Raw genomic sequence first — 21,994 nt, 5'->3', positions numbered from 1 at the left:
ACTTATTAAAATAAAATAAAAATACAGAGGACATTGTCTGTTGTGAGGTGGCAGCAAGGGCGGCACCATTTACTTTTTTATTTTATTTATTTTTTACTTTATCAAAATGGAAACAAGTCATTTATCTCACTGCACGGTCACATGAGATAAGGGCAGAGGCGTTGCTAGGGGGGTGCGGTCCGCATCGGGTGACACCCGCTAGAGGGGTGACACAAACCCTGCCCTGTGCAATCCCAGCCTGCCCTGTACCACCCCAGCCTGCCCTGTACCACCCCAAACAGCCCTATACCACCCAGCCTGCCCTGTACCCCCCAAACAGCCCTGTACCACCCCAGCCTGCCCTGTACCACCCCAGCCTGCCCTGTACCACCCCAAACTTTCCCATGCCACCCTAACTTGCCCTGTACCACCCCAATCTGCCCTATGCCACCATAACTTGCCCTGTACCACCCCAACCTTTCCTATGCCATCCCAACTTGCCCTATGCCACCCTAACTTGCACTTTACCACCCCAACCTGCCCTGTACCACCCTAACTTGCTCTATACCACCCCAACCTGCCCTATGCAACCCTAACTTACCCCATACCACCCCAAACTACCCTATATCACCCCAACATGCCCTATACCACCCCACTACACCAACCTGCCACTATAGTGCCCTATACTATCATTTACGGGGGCTGGTTTGGGGTGCGCCCCGTGCCCGTGCGCTGCCTGCTTGGTGCTGGGCAGCCTAGACAGAGGGGGGGGGGGTGACACCATGTTTTACCGCACCGGGTGACACCAACCCTAGTGACGCCACTGGATAAGGGGTGAAAAAAATTCTGCATGTCTGTATGCCGCAACCTATTTTAGCACAGCATTGTGGTATGAACAGGACACAGAAAACAATTGTATTCTATGTTCCCTTGCTTTGAGCCTGTGTGCAAATTAATGCAAGCCCTTGAATGAATAACGACCAACCAATGAAATTTTACCATTCAACTGCTGCACATTATATAAATCCTACATTTCTGGATAAAATAAAGTGCAGCGCTAAACATCGCTAGTGATCAAATAAGGAAAATATGAGACACTGATCGCATAGATTCACAAAGTTTTTACATTGAAGAAAGTATATGTGTATAAACATATAAATGTAAAATAAAAAAACGTGAAGTCCATAAGAGAAAAAAAATATTACTAATATATAATAAGTCCAAATGGCCCTTTAGAAGGGCTTGAACCAAATGTATATAACATCATGGTGACATCCCAAATGGTGAATATAGGTGGTAAATAAAGGGTGAAAGTGAACAATCCACCACCGATAGGATGAAGGCTTACCGAATTGTTGGAACTCAAAAGAACTTATGTTCTATGAGTCAAACAGACTTGAACTGGCAGGCACCAAAATTGGAGACATCAAATCTGAAGGCCCTTGGTGGACAAACCAAATCCTTAGGCGGTCCTCAGGATGGAGATCTCCATTGCGGGTTGTATCATAGGGCAAAGTGAATATGTTAACATGTATAGTTGGAAAGAGGAGAACAAAAGATGTTGCATAGCGTAATTCCGTATAAAAGTGTACAAATTTAATGGAGTTACTCACATTTTAAAAGATCATAAAGCGCTTTGATTACATATATGTGATGGCAGTGGTGTCCTCTCCAATGCGTTTCGTCTCCATAGACATCATCTGGTATGCCAATCCACTGCAGCCATTGCAATTTATATAAAAAATATGACCCCAATGCTGAGATACAGACTCGTGATGTATTTCCTGGCTTGAAGAACGATCTGACGATCACTTCCTGTATGTCAAAATGGCGGAAGAGCGTGCGTTCCACCCCTCACTGTGAAAATGGTATTTCTTCCTGTATGTACGTGAAAATGTCCGTTTCACATTGCTAACAGTCTAAAGTGAAGGAGATAATTAAGAGGCGTGCCAACCACGCCTTGCTCTGAATAGCGGGGCGTGCTTACGAGTGCGTTCCATTAATGTAAGAATAATATTACTTCCTGTGTGGAGTGTACATGTGTGAAAACATACGTTCCGCTTAACCTACTACTTAAAGTGAACTAGGGAAAATACTTAAGGGATGTACTATCCACGCCTCGCTATCAGGAGCGAGGTGTGCTTATGTTTGGATAAAAATACCACTTTCTATTATGATTGGAAGTTTAACAAAAAATGTGCATCCCAAGCCTCGCTTGAGGGAGAGGAATAACATAAATGCCCTCAACATCTTTGAATAAAGACAGAGACATGCACGCTACAATATCCACCATATTAGATAAAACCCCCCTAATGGTTGATAATCAAGCCTTATTTTAAAGCGGAGGTTCATCCATACCTTACACATTTTCCCCTTCGCTTCATGCTCGTTTTGTCTAGGGGAATCGGCTATTTGTTTTAAAATATGATCCGTACTTACCCGTTTACGAGATGCATCTTCTCCGCCGCTTCCGGGTATGGGCTGCGGGACTGGGCGTTCCTTCTTGATTGACAGTCTTCCGACAGTCGCATCCATCGCGTCACGATTTTGCGAAAGAAGCCGAACGTCGGTGCGCAGGCGCAGTATAGAGCTCGGCTACGAGTGACGCGATGGATGCGACCGTCGGAAGCCTCTCGGAAGACTGTCAATCAAGAAGGAACGCCCGCTCCCGAAGACCCATACCCGGAAGCGACGGAAGAAGATGCATCTCGAAAACGGGTAAGTACGGATCATATTTTAAAACAAATAGCCGATTCCCCTAGACAAAACGAGCAGGAATCTAAGGGGAAAAAAAAAAGGAATTGGGTGAACTCCTGCTTTAAAGACAAAAAAGACCTGGCAATAATGTCATCCTCGATATTCTGTGGATAAAAGGGGCTAATAAACCACCATCTATAACCCTCATGGGCCAATTATAAAGGATAAAACATGACTTTATGTAGTCAAAAAAGGGGGAGGGCTGGTCACCCAACCTCTGGAACATAAATAAAAGAACTAAATGGGACACAGTAGTATAAATATATACATCCATATCCTACGTTTCTCAATAACCCTAACTATAAATATATATATATATATATATATATACACACACACACACACACACACACACACACACACACACATATATACATACATACATACACATTATATACACACTCACCGGTCACTTTATTAGGTACACCTTGCTAGTACCAGGTTGGACCCCCTTTTGCCTTCAGAACTACCTTAATTCTTCATGACATAGATTCATGGGGGTGGTATTGACACAGCCCCCAAATTATCCACAATGGCTCAAAAGTGATATGGTCCAGAAATATTTAGACAGAATAAAGGTGGATAAAGCACCTGGGCCTGATGGCATCCACCCAAGGATCCTAAAAGAATTGAGCTCTGTAATTTCAAAGCCATTGTAACTAATTTTTAGGGACTCATTAATGACGGGAATAGTACCACTGGATTGGCGCAGGGCCAATGTGGTGCCCATATTTAAAAAGGGAACAAAGTCTTTACCAAGTAACTATAGACCTGTTAGTTTAACTTCTATAGTTGGGAAGATACTGGAGAGATTAATAAAAGACCACATAGACGAGTGCTTGCTGGAAAAAAACAATTTAAGCAACAGACAGCATGGATTCATGAAAGACAGAAGTTGTCAGACAAACCTGATTTATTTTTATGAAGAGGTAAGTAAAACCCTGGACAGAGGCGTGGCAGTGGACGTGGTATACTTGGATTTTGCAAAAGTGTACGATACAGTTCCCCACACACGGCTCATGTGTAAGGTAAGGTCTACAGGATTGGATATATCAGTTTGTAAATGGATAGAAAACTTTCTAAAAGACTGTGGGCCAGATTCACAGATGAAATATGCCGGCGTATCTACTGATACTCCGGCGTATTTTCAAATTTGCCGCGTCGTATCTTTAGTTTGAATCCTCAAACCAAGATACGACGGCTTCTGGCTTTGATCTGACAGGCCTACGGCTTCGTACGCCTTCAGATCGTAGGTGTAATACTTTGGCGCCCGCTGGGTGGAGTTTGCATCGTTTTCCGCGTCGGGTATGCCAATTAGCTGTTTACGGCGATCCACGAAGGTACGCACGGTCGTCGCATTCTCTTACCTCGTCGCTAGTCGGCTTTTCCCGGCGTATAGTTAAAGCTGCTTTTTCTTGGCTTATATTTAGACTTGCCATGTTAAAGTAAGGCCGTCGTTCCCGCGTCGAATTAAATTTTTTTTATTTTTTTGCGTAAGTCGTCCGTTACAGGAAAGGACGTAATGCACGTCGCCGTTCAAAAAATTACGTCGGTGCGACGTCATTTCGCGCAAAGCACGGCGGGAAATTTCAAAACGGAGCATGCGCAGTACGTTCGGCGCGGGAACGCGCCTAATTTAAATGATACACGCCCCATTTGAATTAGGCGGGCTTGCGCCGGACGGATTTACTCTATGCCGCCGCAAGTTTACAGGCAAGTGCTTTGTGAATCAAGCACTTGCCCATAAAACTTGCGGCGGTGTAACGTAAATGCAATACGTTACCCTGCCGGAATTCTATGTGAATCTGGCCCAGAATTCAGAGAGTCGTGGTTAATGATTCTTACTCTGAATGGTCCAAGTTTATCAGTGGTGTACCCCAAGGTTCAGTGCTGGGACCCTTACTTTTTAATATATTTATTGGGTCTGAGATGAAAAGTAACATTTCTGTCTTTGCAGACGACACCAAGCTATGCAGTGGAATAACGTCCTTGCAGGATGTCTCCAATTTACAAGCCGACCTCAATGCTCTGTCTAATTGGGCGACTATGTGGCAGATGAGGTTTAATGTTGATAAATGTAAAGTTATGCACTTGGGGGCTAAGAATATGCATGCATCATACATACTAGAGTAGAACTGGGGGGATCCGTAGTGGAGAAGGATCTGGGGGTTTTGGTAGATCATAAGCTCAATCATTTTCTTGTATTAAGAGAGGTATGGACTCCAGAGAGAGAGAGAGATATAATTTTGCCCCTGTACAAATCATTAGTAAGACCTCATCTGGAATATGCAGTTCAGTTTTGGGCCCCAGTTCACAAAAAAGATATTGGGGAACTGGAGAAAGTGCAGAGAAGGGCAACCAAACTGATAAGAGGCATGGAGGAGCTCAGCTATGAGGAAAGATTAGAAGAACTAAATGTATTCACTCTTGAGAAGGGGAGATTAAGGGGGGATATAATCAACATGTACAAATATATAAGGGGTCCATATAGTGAACTTGGTGTTGAGTTATTGACTTTACGGTCAACACAAAAGACAAGGGGGCACTCTTTACGTCTAGAGGAAAAAATATTTAATCTCTAAATATGGAAAGGTTTCTTCACAGTAAGAGCTGTGAAAATGTGGAACAGACTCCCTCCAGAGGTGGTTCTGGCCAGCTCAGTAGATTGCTTTAAGAAAGGCCTGGATACTTTTCTAAATGTACAGAATATAACCGAGTACCAACATTTATAGGTAAAGTTGATCCAGGGTAAATCCGATTGCCTCTTGAAGGGTTCATGAAGGATTTTTTTTCCCCTGCTGTAGCAAATTGGATCATGCTCTGCTGTTTTTTTTTTTTTTTTTTTGCCTTCCTCTGGATCAACTGTGGGTATAGAATTGGGTATATGGGTTTGTATAATATTTTTTTATTTTATTTATTTTTTTATGGTTGAACTGGATGGACTTGTATCTTTTTTCAACCTTTTTTCAACCTGACTAACTATGTAACTATGTGTGAAAATCCCAGTAGATCAGCAGTTTTTGAAATACTCAAACCATGCCACGTTCAAAGTTACTATATCCCCTTTCTTCCCTATTCTGATTCGTGGTTTGAACTTCAGCAAGTCGTCTTCACCACGTCTAGATGCCTAAATGCATTGAGTTGCTGCCATGTGATTGGCTGATTAGAAATTTCTGTTACCAAGCATATGAACAGGTGTATCTATTAACGTGGCCGGTCAGTGTCAAGTCATTTCAAATATTTAGCAGAGTGACTTGTCTACAACATACTATAGACTGTACATACATCCAGATACAATAGTGTGATTTGTTATGTTAAATGGCACTGCCTTTTGGCATAAAAAAATCAGATCCCTATAGGAGAATAAAGTGATATATGTAAAGCCAGCATGGTTGTATTGAAATTTTGATAGTGATTATTATTAGTGCAGTGCAACATTGTAGTTATATTTGGAGGCTTTTATGTTTTGTTTTCTCATTAGTTACTTTGCAAAATGAAAGGACATGCTTATCAGCGTCATCCCCCCAGAAGGATCTGTTTACCTTCTTGTCACTATTTATTACTATGCATTCACAAGAGGTTAAAACCGAGCTGTGAACTTCAGATAGGAACTTCCTGTCGGCCTTTAAGGAAGTGGACATAATTAGCTGGCGCTGATAATAAAGAATAATAATGAAGTTTATCGGTTGGTAAGTTGGGGGGGGGGGGGCTGGGTTCCTAAAAAGAGAACGGTAGGATATTTTTAGGAGATTGAGACTTTGGGGCAGATCCACATACATACGCTGCGCCCGGCGCAGATGTCAGATACGCTACGCCGCTGTAACTTACTTTGAGTTGGTTTGAATCCTCAACGAATTCGCGCCGTAAGTTACGGTGGCGTAGGCGGCGGGTAGGGGGCGTGTTTCATTTAAATGAAGCGCGTCCCCACGCCGAACTGCGCATGCGCCGTCCCTAAAATTTCCCAGCGTGCAGTGCTCTAAATGACGTCGCAAGGACGTCATTGGTTTTTACGTGGACATAAATTACGTCCAGCCCCATTTACGGACGACTTACGCAAACGACGTAAAATGTTCAAAATTATACGCGGGAACGACGGCCATACTTAACATTGAGTACGCCACCATATAGAAGCTTTAACTATACGCCGGAAAAAGCCGAACGGAAACGATGTAAAAAAATGCGACGGCCGCGCGTACGTTCGTGGATCGACGGAAATAGCTAATTTGCATACTCAACGCGGAATACGACGGGAACGCCACCTAGCGGCCGCAGAAAAATTGCATCTAAGATCCGACGGCGTACTAAGGCGTACGCCTGTCGGATCTAACAGAGATGTCGTCGTATCTTGTTTTGTGGATATCAAAACAAAGATACGGCGCGAAAAATTTGAAATTACGCGGCGTATCAACAGATTTCGCAATTTCTTTGAGGATCTGCCCCTTTGAGTTTGTATTGCGCCATTGCCTACCTAGAAAGTACAATTTATTTGAACATTTTACTTGTATGTTGTTCTGTATTATGATTACTGTGTTTCATATATACAGTTTTGGGCCTCATGCACACTGGCCATTGATCCCTGGTGCTTGAGACTCTGGCGTTTAGGTGCAGTGGAAGCACAATATTCCCCAAAACAGCTGTGATCGTAAGTGTATGCTGCAGTGACCAATGGCTAGAAACCTAAGACATTCAAAGTGAGAAGTATGTCCCCAGCACACCGAGGATCTCCAGAACAGGTCCAAAGCTTTATTCGGCGATCACATAATTACAAAAGAGACATTCCGTCTCAGAGGACCCCTTCATCAGGCATTTTCTATGGGCCCTAGAAGGCTCCAAAACATCACATCGGTGCAGTGATCGCTTTTTTAATTTCAAGTGATGCTGGAGAAAATTTGGATATTTGGAGTCTGATGAAGGAGGCAGAAGCTAGCCTCTGAAACGCATTCCTGATTGGTTCCTATGTTGTAGGCTTTTGACAACACCTCTGACAGTTTGGATCCCTCGTGGTAACAACAAAACCTGGGGAATGCCCAGGGAAAAAACCAAGCCTCCTTACCGACCAGCCTGCAGAACAACCAATTAACCGGTCTAACAGTATGCGTTAAAAACAGGGGTTTTGTCCGCACGCATTTGCAAACGCATGCAAGAGCCGCGCCAAGGCACCCTGCAATCTGTGGTCCTAACACTAAACAATGAGCATCCCCACAGTGGAGGCACATGCATTCTAATGGATAGATAGGGGCAGGTGGACTGAAGGGGAGCCACCCCTCCTTAAAGGTACAGGAGCACACCCAACAATGGCTGCAAAAGTGTTGGTGCACTGCTGGACCAATATAAGCACCAGAGGTGAAACATAAACGGTCATGGTAACTTACCGATAGGTCTGCTGCAGAGCTCCGCAGCAGACCTGTCACCCTGGCGGCTTGAGCCTTGATCGTACTCTCCCCTGGCGATAACCTTGGAGGTAGTTACATGCTCACTTAACACGGACGTTTGTGAGCGATAATTATTTGGTCATACAATAAACGTGCTACACTATTGGCGGTTTGGCATCACTCTTTCTCCTTCTATAGAAAACTTGGATATACTGTGTGATATTACACTAGATTTGGGTACATATCTGGCATAAATATACATTTTTTTTAATTGTTATTAGATTTTAAGCATTTTGGAATAAAGCCAGGTATGTACATTATTTAACCACTTAATCACCGCCCTATAGACGAAAGACATCTACAAGGCGGTTCCTTAACTCTGGGAGGACGTCCATGGAGGTCCTCCCAAAATCGCGCTCGGGAATGTCCGTGACCGGACCCGGCGCATCACGGATCGCGGTAAATCGCCGCCGATATCAGCGGTTTACCACGTGATCGCTCCGTCCAATGACGGAGCGATCACTTGTAAACAAACCGGCGTCATGTGATGACGCCGGTTCCTCCCTCCCCTCTCTGTACCAAATGGTACAGTGTGAGAGGAGAGGGGAGAGAGAGTGGATGCAGCACGAGTGCTGTGGGCTGGATCTGTGACAAATGCAGTCACAGATCCAGCCACCCATCCCTGCCCTATACTAACAATACTCTGCTCCATACCCATACTGTGCAATACCCCACACTACTCTGCAATACCCTGCAACGTCGCCTATGGGGATTTTTTAAGTAGCAAAGTTTGGCGCCATTCCATTTTACTCGGCGTAACTTCATCTTTCACATTATGCCAAAGAATGAAGAAAAAAAATACTAAAATTTGCTAAATTTTATATCAGAAACAAAGAAAAATTTATTTATTTTACAGAATTTTCAGTCTTTTTTTTTTTTTTTTTGCGCTATAAGAGAAAAAACAACGGTGATTAAATACCACCAAAAGAAAGCTCTATTTGTGTGAAAAAAAGGACGAAAATTTCATTTGGGTACAATGTTGTATGACTAAGTAATTGTCATTCAAATTGTGAGAGCACCGAAAGCGGAAAATTGGTCTGGTTATTAAGTGGGTTTACGTGCCTGGTGGTCAAGTGGTTAAATGCCAGACTTGTTGACCCATATTTGATTGATACAGTGGGGTATATAGGAGCAGTGTACTCTACAGTTGTATTCAAAATTATTCAACCCCCACTGAAATTGATTGTTTTGGCCAGTTTGACATTGATTTTGATCATTCAGTCATCCTGCTTACAATTAAATCAAAGAGGCACGTGTAGGTCAGACAAATATAACATAACATTTATAATGAAATAACCACAAATGTCTTTTCTGTGCTCACATCATTATCAGTTTTATTCAACCCCCAAGTGACATTCAATCTTAGTACTTAGTACAACATCCTTTTACAGTTATAACAGCTTTTAAACGTGAAGCATAGCTTGACACAAGTGTCTTGCAGCGATCTACGGGTATCTTCGCCCATTCGTCATGGGCAAAAGCCTCCAGTTCAGTCACATTCTTAGGCTTGCACATTGCAACTGCTTTCTTTAAGTCCCACCAGAGGTTCTCAATCGGATTTAAGTCTGGTGACTGCGATGGCCACTCCAAAATGTTCCAGCCTTTAATCTTCAACCATGCTCTAGTGGACTTGGAGGTATGCTTGGGATCATTGTCCTGTTGAAAGGTCCAATGTCTCCCAAGCCTCAGGTTTGTGACGGACTGCATCACATTGTCATCCAATATCTCCTGGTACTGAAGAGAATTCATGGTACCTTGCACACGCTGAAGCTTCCCTGTACCTGCAGAAGCAAAACAGCCCCAAAGCATGATTGACCCCCGCCATGCTTCACAGTAGGCAAGGTGTTCTTTTCATCATAGGCCTTGTTCTTCCTCCTCCAAACATAGCGTTGATCCATGGGCCCAAACAGTTCTAATTTTGTTTCATCAGTCCACAGAACACAATCCCAAAACTTCTGTGGTTTGCCCACATGACTTTTGGCATACTGCAGTCAACTCTTCTTATTCTTTGGAGACAGCAAGGGGGTGCGCCTGGGAGTTCTGGCATGGAGGCCTTCATTACGCAGTGTGCGCCGTATTGTCTGAGCAGAAACTTCAGTACCCACATCTGACAAATCTTTTCTCAGTTCCTCAGCAGTCACAAGGGGACTTTTCTCCACTCTACGCTTCAGGTAGCGCACAGCAGTCGAAGTCAGCATCTTCTTTCTGCCACGACCAGGTAGCGTTTCAACAGTGCCCTTTGCCTTGAATTTGCGAATGATGCTTCCTATGGTGTCTCTTGGTATGTTTAACATCTTTGCAATCTTATTATGGCCATTGCCCTTCCTGTGAAGAGTAATCACCTCTTCTCTTGTCTTCCTGGACCATTCTCTTGACTTCACCATGTTTGTAACCACACCAGTAAATGTCTAGAAGGAGCCGAGTATCGCAGTCATTTTAAAGCTGCCTAATTGGTGCTTATTAGACTTTATTGCTGCTCCCTGACATCCACAGGTGTTTTTAATACCTGATTGAAAACACTTCAATGAACCTCTGTTCTTCAGAGTGGTAGTCTTTAAGGGGTTGAATAATTGTGTAAATGAAGAATTCACAAAAGAAACATTGACTACTGTATTACAAAACCAATTGATGTCATTTTAGTTGCATATGGTTCTTTAAGAAGTCCTTGTAGGATTTCATTCTGAATACAATTACAAATGTACACTAAATTCCCTAAAACCCTTTACAGCATTGGGGGGTTGAATAATTTTGAACACAACTGTATATGGCAATTCACATTTAGGGGAAAATATTGGTTACTCTATGGAGGTGGTACTCAACTTTATCCTAAATAAAAAGAAGTAGCAATTAGGTTGAGCCTTACAAATAAAAAAAATGCTTTTGAATATTCTCTAACCAATTTTCTTGCAGGGGGATTGCTGCAGCTCAGCCATAAAAAAAACACAGAAAATAGGAAATCATTAAAAATGGACGATGGTTTCCCTTTGACTTCAAAAAGTGTTCCCAGTATCCGATTCCTTTGATTTGGAAGTTTAAGTAATGACTGCATCATTCTTCTATTTAAACACAAAAGGCTAAAGAGCCAACATTTTCTAACACATATTTTAGCTGTTATGCTGTGAAATTATTAACCACAAAGTGCAGGAAACATCAATCCTTTGTGAGGGATATTTTTAACTGACCTTAGGCTGAAAAACATTAAAGTTCATAAAAACAGTACTTATTACATGGTATGCTGGTGTCTGTAAGGCGCTGGCGCTAGGCTACAGCTGTGGGCTAGCATGTTCTTCTCTTAAAAAGAGGGTATAATTATATTTTTTTTATTAAAAACCTAAGGCCACATATGCCATCTAGTGCTTAATAGTTCTTAAAATCTTCTAAAGTGGTTGTAAATGCTGAAGTATTTTTTATTTTACCTTGACACATAGGTAAAAACAACCTTCTGTGTGTGGCACCCCCCAATACTTACCTGAGCCCCACCTCAATCCAGGGATGTGCATGAGAGCAGCAGCTCTCCCCGATTTCTTCCTCATTAGCTGAGACACCGCAGCGGGAGCCATTGGCTCTAAGACCCCTTTCACATTGAGGAGTTTTTCAGGTGGTACAGCGCTAAAAATAGCGCTGCTATCCCGCCTGAAAAACTCCTTCACTGCAGACTCAATGTGAAAGCCCGATGGCTTTCACACTGAGGCGATGCGCTGGCGGGAGACAAAAAAATCTCCTTTCAGCAGCATCTTTGGAGCGGTATAGCGGTATGTATACCGCTCCTTCCCATTGAAAACATTGGGAAACCGCGGCAATACCGTCCGCAATGCGCCTCTATAGAGGTGCATTGCGGGCGGTATTAACCCTTTATCGGCCGCTAGCGGGGGTTAATACCGCACTGCTAGCGACTGATTCCCGCGGCAATCCCGGCGGTATAGCGCCGCTATTTTTTGCGGCGTTATACCGCCACCGCGGCTTCCGCCCCAGTCTGAAAGGGGCCTTACTGCGGTCAATCACAGCCAGTAAGGAATGGGCAGGGCTGAGCCACGCTCTGTGCTTTTTGGACATACAGACGTTGCTCGGGAGCAGGAATGCACCAGTGCCCCCATAGCAGGGGGCTTGCTATGGGGGCACTTGGTGGGGACAGGGGCGGCCAGTAGGGGACCCAAGAAGAGAAGTTACATAGTTAGTCCGGTTGAAAAAAAAAAAAAGTCCATCTAGTTCAACAAATTGGAGTATCGTGGCTGCTCTGTGCAAAACCACTGCACAGAGCAGGCAAGTGTGATAGGTTTAGGATTCAAACTATACAGTTGAGCTCATTTTTGTGCCATAACCATACATACATTTGATAAAGCACATGCCTCATTAGGTCACTGCTGGGTGTGTGCTTCACCTGGTCTGCATTACTGTAAAAATAACACATTCACTCTAACAGGCGCACATTCTGCGTTATAATGCATCAACATGTTTACATTTACTTTTATTTTCTAAACTTTAAAATGTCCCCCAAAAAAAAACGTTATGCACCACAGCATGTCGCAATGCGCTGTAGACTATTGCAACATCCTGTATAACAATACATCCCGTCCTACTTTTTTTTCACACACACACACACACACACACACACACACACACCCCAACAACGTGCGTCGATATGAAATGAAACAAAAGGACATAAGGCAAATTGCTTTGTCTTCTATGCCTTGGGACTACATTGGGCAATGCTGCCGAACACATATGGTGTAAATGTCTCCCAACATAGTTAAGCCTTGCATAGGATGGCAACACAAATTAGTTATGTATAGTTACATCCTTGATGCCACAGTGAATGCACCTTTGGAAGTCTCGGACATGTGGGAGCTTTCTTCTTGTGGTGAGTTTGGATTCTTGGGACTTGTCCACTCTATTCATACATATAGACTATTTTGGTTTATTTTTCTAATTATTGATCCATTATTGTGGGGTCTCTTTTTCTATTTCTCCTGATATAGTGATATGTTGAGGATTTTTAACGCCACTCATTGAATCTGTTGATTCTGTCCCCCCTATGGGTTGTAGGGATGAGGAGTTCTTTTTGAGCGCTTTATACAAAGGGGAAGCACCTGCATCTTGTGACATCGGGAGATACATACCCTTATCTCTTGGCACAGCTTTTTAAAAGGAAAAGTGAGTTTCACTATACATATTGTTCATTGAATGTGGGATGGTGAATTTTTCTCTGTTGTATATAGGTTTAATATTTATTCATATTTTGATCTGTTCTAGATGTGATACTGTTAAATACCTTGATGAAGAATGTTTTCATTCAAAACGCGTCAGATATCCGCCCCAATTTGCCATCAATCTTCTGGTGATGGTATTCCATGACGGACAGTATTCATATCACATTTATCATTCAATTTCATTGCAGATTCATCATTTTGTACCAATTAATTTTGTAATATTTATATTTTGCAATAAATGTGTATATATTTTGTAAATTTTTTAAGTTTCTATTTGTTGCCTCCAAAATCCCAATCCTTTTTGAGTTTTTTTTTCAATCGTTTAGCAATTAAGGGATGATGGCAACCACATGCCACCCTACATGAGTTGATCCTTTTCTACATCTTGAAACTATTACTGCTTGGCACATAAACCATCCTAACAAAATTGGGGCCTTGGGGCAATTATTGCTGCGCTTAAATGTTAGACTTTGGGGCAGATCAACAAAGCGAGTACGCCGGCGTATCTACCGATACTTTTTTTTTCGTTTGCGCAAGTCGTCCGTGAATCGGGAAGGACATAATTTACGTCCACGTCAAAACAATGACATCCTTGTGACGTCATTTAGCGCACGGAAAATTTAGGAACGGAGCATGCGCAGTTGGTTCGGCGCGGGGACGCGCTTCATTTAAACGAAACACGCCCCCTACTCGCCGCATTTGAACTCCGCGCTGTTACGCCGCTTGAGATACACTACGCCGCCGTAACTTACGCCGCAAAATCTTTATGGATTCGAACCAAAGCCAGGTAAGGTACGGCGGCGTAGCGTATCTCAGATACGATGCGCCGGGGCAGATCTTTGTGGATTTGCCCCTTTGTCCATATTTTATTTTTTGCCTTGTCTAAACAAACAATGAGCTGACAGTAGTAGTGAATATAGGACAACGGTTACGCACACTTTTGAAATCAATGCTGACAAAACCTCCAGAACATTGGTGAATGTGCCTTCATAATTCACACTCCCATTTTACCTCCCTAACCCTCCTGCTTCTCCTAACTTCTGGGGATACATCCCTTAATCCTGGGCCTCCACCATCTAACTTCCACCCACTTACCTGGCACTCCCCTGTCCTGTCAGCAGCCCAATACACAAAATGTCATTTCAATTGCCCTTCATTCCAAAACCAGTGATGTCGTGTGACCTCTGGACTGTCCATTCTGTAACAAGCTCAGCTGTGTCCATGAACTTCTTATCTCCAACTTCTTTATGCAATTGCTCTTCCTGAAACCTGGATTGACTTTCCAGCTGCTTTCTCCTATGATGGCCTTCTATTGGACTCACTCCTAGACCCTGTGGATTTAAAGAGGTGCAGAACTTTTCAGGTTCTTCCCTCATCTCCCTCTCTCCTTTTGAAGCTCACTAATCTCACCCCCCCCCCCCCCCCCCAAGTTTCTCTGAAAATTTCTATAAACTATTGTCCTACTGGACAGCCATAAATTTCCTTGACAACTTCTAAGTCTAGCTACCTTACTTTCTTTCCTCTGAAATACCCCCCAAAAAAATTGCGACTTACACATCCCTGTTAATGTTCGCACTCCAGCTACCTCTCAATTCCTTAACCTAACCTCCAACATAATGGACACCCTCACTCTGATGGCAACACTCTTGGCCTTGTATTTTTACACCTCTGCACTCCTTGCAACTTCTCCAACACCCACTTTACTCACTCTGATCACAACCTTATTAATTTCTCACTCTCCATCCCTCTAATCGTCAAACCCTTACCTGTAGAACCTTCGCTACTTAACCAGTTGCCGACCGTGCCATACTCAAATGACAGCTACAGCGTGGTCAGATAACTGTGGGAGGCTGTAATGACGGCCTCCCAGAATCACACCCCCGGAAATGTCCGTAACAGGTGGAATTTTGCGCACAATGAAAAAAAAAAAATACTAAAAATGTAAAACATTTTATAACCGTAAGAAATTTTTATTTATTTTTTTTACAAAATTTTTTTTTTTTTTTTTATATTTATAGTGCAAACAATAAAAACCCAGCGGTGATCAAATACCATCAAAAGAAAGCTCCATGTGTGAAAAAGAGGAAAACGTCATATGGGTACAATGTTGCATGACTGAGTAATTGTCAAAGTGTGAGAGCACTGAAAGCTGAAAATTGGCCTGGTTAAGAAAGGGGTTTAAGTGGCAAGTGGTTAAACCCTTCTCCTCACTATTCTGCAAAAGACGACTTCCAAGACAAAATCTCATCCCTGTCGTGCCCCAACCTTGCCATTCGGGCTACAACAGCTCTTGGTGGTAGGTACTTTAGATTGCAGGGTCATTTTGGAGAAGATACTGACATGTATGGTTAAAGCCTACAAAAAGTTGCTAGTGAAGTACAAAAAAAAATCATCTGCAAATCTCTTTGCTAAACCTGCCCATTTAAAATCAAGTTTTAAAGAAGAAAAAAAAAAAGAGAAGGACAAAACAAAGCTTTATGATATTGTGATATTGTCTTGCAACAATGTTTTTTTTACCCCCACAATCCTGAAACAATAAAAATGCAGAAAACTAAAAATACCCTTTCTTTTTTGAGCAGTGTTAGTTTAAAAATAAATTGTTACTACAGAATAAAATGTGCAATCAGTCCTGTTTACAGTGTCACTAATCTATGATTCTGGTACAAAACATTGCAAAGTAATTTACAAATTGAATACAATGTTGCACTCTTTTGTAAATGGGAAAAAAGTGTAAATGTTAAAAGTAAAAATAGACAAAAAAATAAAAAAAAAAGTTTAAAATATTAATAGTTAGTAAAACAAACAAAAATCAGCAAGGAAATAATACATTGAAAAGGAGAAGTTAGTTTACTCTAAGGGGTTATAAACTAAAAGGGGTTAAAATAAGAGAGAAAAACCACCAACAACAACAACACAGGGAAAGAGGGAGAGGGACAAAAGAATAATGATATATAGATCCAAGGTCACCCTGCAGATGAACAAACAGAAAGCTCTAAAATGTAACAATATCTTACTTTGTATCTTTTGGAGCAGTGATGTTTATAAACATTGATTCAGACTGCTTTTTTGACAGCTTGAGCTGCAAGTTCCTCTCGGAATATGTTGTAATGCAGGCTCTGATTAACCACAGGCAACAATTACTGTATACTTGGGGGTGGGGGGGGTCACAGGAAGCAGGGCTGAGAGATTGGACGTGCTACACACACCCTGTATACAATGATGTTTTTGAGGGTGTGTGTAGCATGCCCATAGTCTAAGTAGTTAATCTTAGATTGCTGTGTGTGCATACTAACGTGAAAAATTACAGATTCTAAAACAAAAAGTTCCAATGAAAAATTTGGTAAAAGCATTTGTGACTGAGCAGCCTCATATGTACAAGTAAATATACTGAGACAAAACTTTTCAATAAAATCCATTTATTTACGCCATTTCAGAAAATAAGAAGACTTGTAAAGTCTGCAACACTAATATAACAAAATATCTTTTAGCTGTATCATCATCCATGGTAACGCAAGTTTGCCAAACTGTATCTGTATTTTTGACTGCAGAGTACATGACAGGATCAAAAAGCGAATTTGGGAGGACCCAGACATGGAAGCTTCTTGATGGTAGGAATCTAAAATAAAATGTATTTTCCATAATAAGCAGCTTCTCCCGTTAAGCTTTCTGTAACACGTTAGAAGCCGATTAGTTGCAACAAGTCACAGGGGGCCATCCCAAGATACTTGGAGGAACAAAAGTCTATACATATAGTACAGGCGTGACTGCAAACAGCATCATTTAAAATACAGTAACAGGATACTGGGTAAAGCTTGTGGGGCCAAAATGTGAAAAAGGGTAATTTTATTTAAAAAAAAGCCAACATTGCTTTCATGCAAGGACACATGGGCTAAATCATCCACGGACATTCATTTCTCTAGAGGTCCCTAGCAGCGAGCACTTTATGCCAGATCTCACTCTACCAAGAATAGGCATCACTTTGGCAGGAGCGAGGAACTTAGGTGCAGATATTTCTCTACCCAAACGTCCAAAGATATATACGAATTCAGTGAATGACTGGATCTACGAATCCTCACCCTCAAATGTAAGGTGTAAATATACTGACCCTTTAAAAGAACTGAACGGGGACAGCTTTGGGCATTAATATTGCCAGAAGTAGTAGAGGACACAGCCAAGACCAGCTAGCCGCAGGGATTTTTCAGTAAGGAACAACACTGATTGGAACCAGAAATACGTAAAAAAAAAAAAAGAAGAAAGCTTGTTATGCCGAGTACACATGATCGGAAATTTTAAAACAAAACCGTGGATTCCCCCCCACCGACGGAATGTTGGCTCAAACTTGTCTTGCATACACGGTCACACAAATGTTGTCGGAAATTCCGAATGTCAAGAAGAACGTGGTCACGTACAACATTACGACAAGCCGAGAAAAAGTAAGTTCAATGATTCCAAGAATGCGTCAAATTGATTCCGAGCATGCGTAGGATTTTTGTGTGTCGGAATTGCATACAGACGATCGGAATTTCCAAAAAGAACTTTTGTGGTCGGAAAAATTGAGAACCAGCTCTTGTCGGAAATTCCGACAGCAAATGTCCGATGGAGGCTACACACAGTCGGAATATCTGAACAAAAGCTCAAATCGAACAATTGTTGTCGGATATTCCGACCGTGTGTATGCGGCATTAGAGTCGAATTCCATCCACAAATGGTATTACAATTTTGGAAATAGGTCAGTATAATAGCCTGCCTAGGATGCTACTTATGTTTAGGAAAACCACAGAAAAAGATCCCACAAGCACAAGCTTCTAATTGTTTGCCAGCTACAGCAATCGGGCTTAAAAAAACAAAAAACAAACACACATCTCATAATGGCCATGACAGGTGGGCACAGCTGAGAATCTGGACTCAGAAGCCTAATAGTTGGGTATACAAGTTTGGAAAATATCTGTGTACCAAGCCTCCCAGCTCTGTCATTCTGCTAAATAGATTAAGAGGCTGATGAGTGCTGTGTACTGCAGGTACTCATTTAGAGCTGAAATATTAAAAAGCGGTTGTAAAGGCAGATTTTTTTATCCTAATGCATTAAAGATAAAAAGCCTTCTGTGTGCAGCAGCCCCTCTCAGCCCCCATAACAAACACTTACCTGAGGTACCTCTGTCAAGCGATGTCCACAACGGTCTCAGCCATCTGAGATTCTGCCTCCTGATTGGCAGAGACAAAGCCATTGGCTGCCGCTGCTGTCACAGTCAACTAGCCAATCAGGGGAGAGAGAAGCAGGTCCGGGTCGTAGCTTTGTGTCTGAATAGCTGTGACTCGGCTTGGGTGCCCCCATAGCAAGCTGCTTGCTGTGGGGGCACTAAACAGGAGGGAGGGGCCAGAAGCACAGAAGAGGGATCCAAGAAGAGCAGGATCCGGACTGCTCGGTGCAAATCCACTACAGCAGAGCAGGTAAGCATAACAGATTTGTTATTTTTATAGGAAAGAAAAAAAAAAAAAATACAAGAGACTTTACAAACACTTTTTCTTTAAAAAATACAGAGTTGGCTGGATAGCAGTAGGCTTGGTCCTTTTCATCCATACAGAAGTCAATGTTAAACAGTCAAAAAAAAAAATGAGATCAATGAGTCATACAGTATCCTGGAATTTAACAGTCAGATCACAAAGCACGCAGCAGTGATATACTGTAATGTTCCTTCCTGTGATAGACATCTGTAGAGCTGAGCAGGAAGAATGGAGCATCAGATCCCAGAGATAGGTCTGGGGAAAAATGGGTTCATGTAACCTACCCAAGTTTGGTCGAGTTGTGTCAAAGTTCATCAATGGGCCTGCTTTCAGAAGTCTGCGTCTCAGGTACCTCTACGTTTTCTGCAATTGGCTTTTCAGGGTTCTTATTCTTTGAGTTTTCTTTGGCCTTCTTGGTTTTCTTCTTGCTCCCCTTATTTGATGGTTTCTTTTTACCAGAGGAAGGACCAGAATCTCCCTTCTTACCAGCCCATTTTTCATCCAGGCAACCTGGTACAAGCAAATCAAGAAAAAAAAAGGGGGACTTAATTGTTTTTTTGGGGTTTTTTTATTGTAAAAAGTCCTTTACAGAGCTCAATAGCCCAAGCTGAAGTTTACAAAACAGACTTATTTCATGACCTGCACTGGAAAAATGACAGCTTCCAATGCAACGGATCACTAGGAGGTAACAGAGGCAAGTGTTCGCTCTTTGTTTATAGAAAACTGCAAAAAGATGTCAGAAGAGAGATTAGTCAAACTTACTTTGGTCCTGTCCGTTCAAGACGTGTTTTGCACACAGAAAGTCTGTAAGATCATCTTCCTGGTGGTTTCGATACCAGTCTTCGATGACATCATCATACTGCTCAATCAGGGCATCACACTGATTGTCAAAAGGAAAGAAAGAAAAGGTTTTAGTAATAGTGTCCTGGCATAGAAACTGTACTTATAAAATAGGCGTTCAGTACAGAAAGCGATTTCTATGCCTGTGTTAAAGAAAATGTAACCATGATTTCTCTGGGTTCAAACAATACCACTGCACGGGTCAACTTCTCGTTTTTCTTAGGGGTGAGCACAAAATTTATACGCACCTTATTCTTCTATCCCCTGGAACACCGCTCTCTTTCACCATCCAGCAGTGGACTGTTCCTGTCTACAGAGCATGCTCTGGGCATGCCGATGTCAGAACAGTCCATTTTTTTTAAGACTGCTGGAGTGTGGGGGTGCTGGACTGGTCTTGTGCGGGAAAGATCAGAGGATCAGGCAAGTATTTCTCCTTGGTCTTCTCCCCTAGAATGAAAAACGAGCAGTGGGGCGGCACGGAGTTCAGCTTTAGCAGTCAAATTCTCAACTTATTGTTTATTAGGAGTGGTTCCCAACCATTTCTCACTTGCTTTTCCCTTGGTAGCCCATTTTAGAACAGTACCCCCTAGACAGAAAGTGGAATAGGGAGTGGAGTTAAGGGGTTGGGTCTAATACACCAATGGATGCCGATATCTGTACTTGTCAGTACTTAAGTGCAGCAGTATTATTCCCCTTCGGTGTGCATGACCTGTAGCCTGTGCTCCCTTCAGTCATTCCTCAAAGTGTGCACATTTTCTCCTCTTTCATACCGTCACTCTGACATTGACACAGCTGTACGCTTTGCAAGTAATAAGAGTGCCAGAGCAGAGTGTAGCCGATATCACTCTGCTAGGATTTACTTTTAAAGCTCACCAGGCGTTGACACATCTGCATTAGTTAAATGGCTTACTAATAGGAAGGCCAGCCAAGAGTGAAGAGAGGCAGTGGCGGCTGGTGCTCAAAATTTTTGGGGGGGCGCAAACGAAAAAAAAAAAAAAAATTGCAGCCTCACTGTGCCCATCACATGCAGCCACTGTGCCATGCCACCAAATGCAGCCACTGTGCCATCAATTGTCACCACTGTGCCATGCCATCAAACACAGCAACTGTGCCATCAATTGTCACCACTGTGCCATGCCATCAAACGCAGCCACTGTGCCATCAATTGTCACCACTGTGCCATGCCATCAAACAGCAACTGTGCCATCAATTGTCACCACTGTGCCATGCCATCAAACGCAACCACTGTGCCATGCCATCAAACGCAACCACTGTGCCATCAATTGTCACCACTGTGCCATGCAACACAGCAACTGTGCCATCAATTGTCACCACTGTGCCATGCCATACAACGCAGCCATTGTGCCATGAATTGTCACCACTGTGCCATACCATCAAATGCAGTCACTGTGCCATCAATTGTCACCACTGTGCCATACCATCAAATGCAGTCACTGTGCCATCAATTGTCACCACTGTGCCATGCCATCAAACGCAGCCACTGTGCCCCTCAACTGTTGCCACTGTGCCAATTGTCACCACTGTGCCCTTTAATTGTCACCACTGTGCCCATTGTCACCACTGTGCCCCATGATGCCACTGTGCCCATTGTCACCACTGTGCCCCATGATGCCACTGTGCCCCATGATGCCACTGTGCCCATTGTCACTCACCACTGTGCCCCATGATGCCACTGTGCCAATTGTCACCTCTGTGCCCTTTGTCACCACTGTGCCCCATGATGTCACTGTGCCCCTTTCCCTGTAAAAAGCACTTACCTGAGGATTCCATGTGCTCCCTCGATGTCTTCTGCCGCTGTGGTGAAGCTTCAGCCAATCAGGTTCCTGATAACCGGGAACCTGATTGGCTGAAACGGCCGTTTGTCTTATACAATGAGCGCAGATTGCCTGCGCTCAGAGTATAGACAGCTGAGAGCCGGAGAAAAGCCTATCAGAGCCGCTGGCTTTGATAGGCAGTTCCCCTCAGCCAACCAGCTGCCGCTATTCGGGTAACCGGCGTCCCGCATCCGGTTATCTGAATAGACCAGGCAGCGCTGGCAACCAGCAATAACATACATTTGTGCATTTATGCACGAATGTGTGTTATTTGCGAGAGGGGGTGGCGCTGCAGCGCCCTCTATAGACGGCCGCCAGAACTGCGGCTAAAATGTCAAAATTACATTTTAGCCGAATAAAAGTTCTTAAAGGGCTCGTTTTATTTTTATTTTTTTTGTGACTGTGGGAGGGGGGGCAGCGCCCGTGCGTCCCTATGGACGGG

At 43.0% G+C, this 21,994-nt stretch overlaps 1 protein-coding gene across 4 annotated transcripts in view; it reads right to left on the bottom strand.

Annotated features, from left to right (window-relative positions):
• Positions 1–16,774: 16,774 nt before the first annotated feature.
• LOC120909139 (protein canopy homolog 3-like) overlaps positions 16,775–21,994 on the bottom strand; it is a 30,488-nt gene continuing 25,268 nt past the window's right edge. For 3 of the 4 annotated variants that reach the window (XM_040320817.1, XM_040320815.1, XM_040320820.1), the window contains exons 6-7: positions 19,640–19,757; positions 18,880–19,387 (exon numbers count right to left, since the gene is read on the bottom strand). In XM_040320817.1, coding sequence (XP_040176751.1) covers positions 19,182–19,387; positions 19,640–19,757 — 324 coding nt within the window. In that variant the 3' untranslated portion in view covers positions 18,880–19,181. Of the gene's footprint in view, positions 16,992–18,879; positions 19,388–19,639; positions 19,758–21,994 lie in introns of those variants that run through there. The other variant, XM_040320816.1, reaches the window with a different exon arrangement.

Source organism: Rana temporaria, chromosome 8 (genome assembly GCF_905171775.1).
Source record: "Rana temporaria chromosome 8, aRanTem1.1, whole genome shotgun sequence".
Lineage (NCBI taxonomy): Eukaryota > Metazoa > Chordata > Amphibia > Anura > Ranidae > Rana > Rana temporaria.
This window is presented reverse-complemented; position numbering and strand designations above follow the sequence as displayed.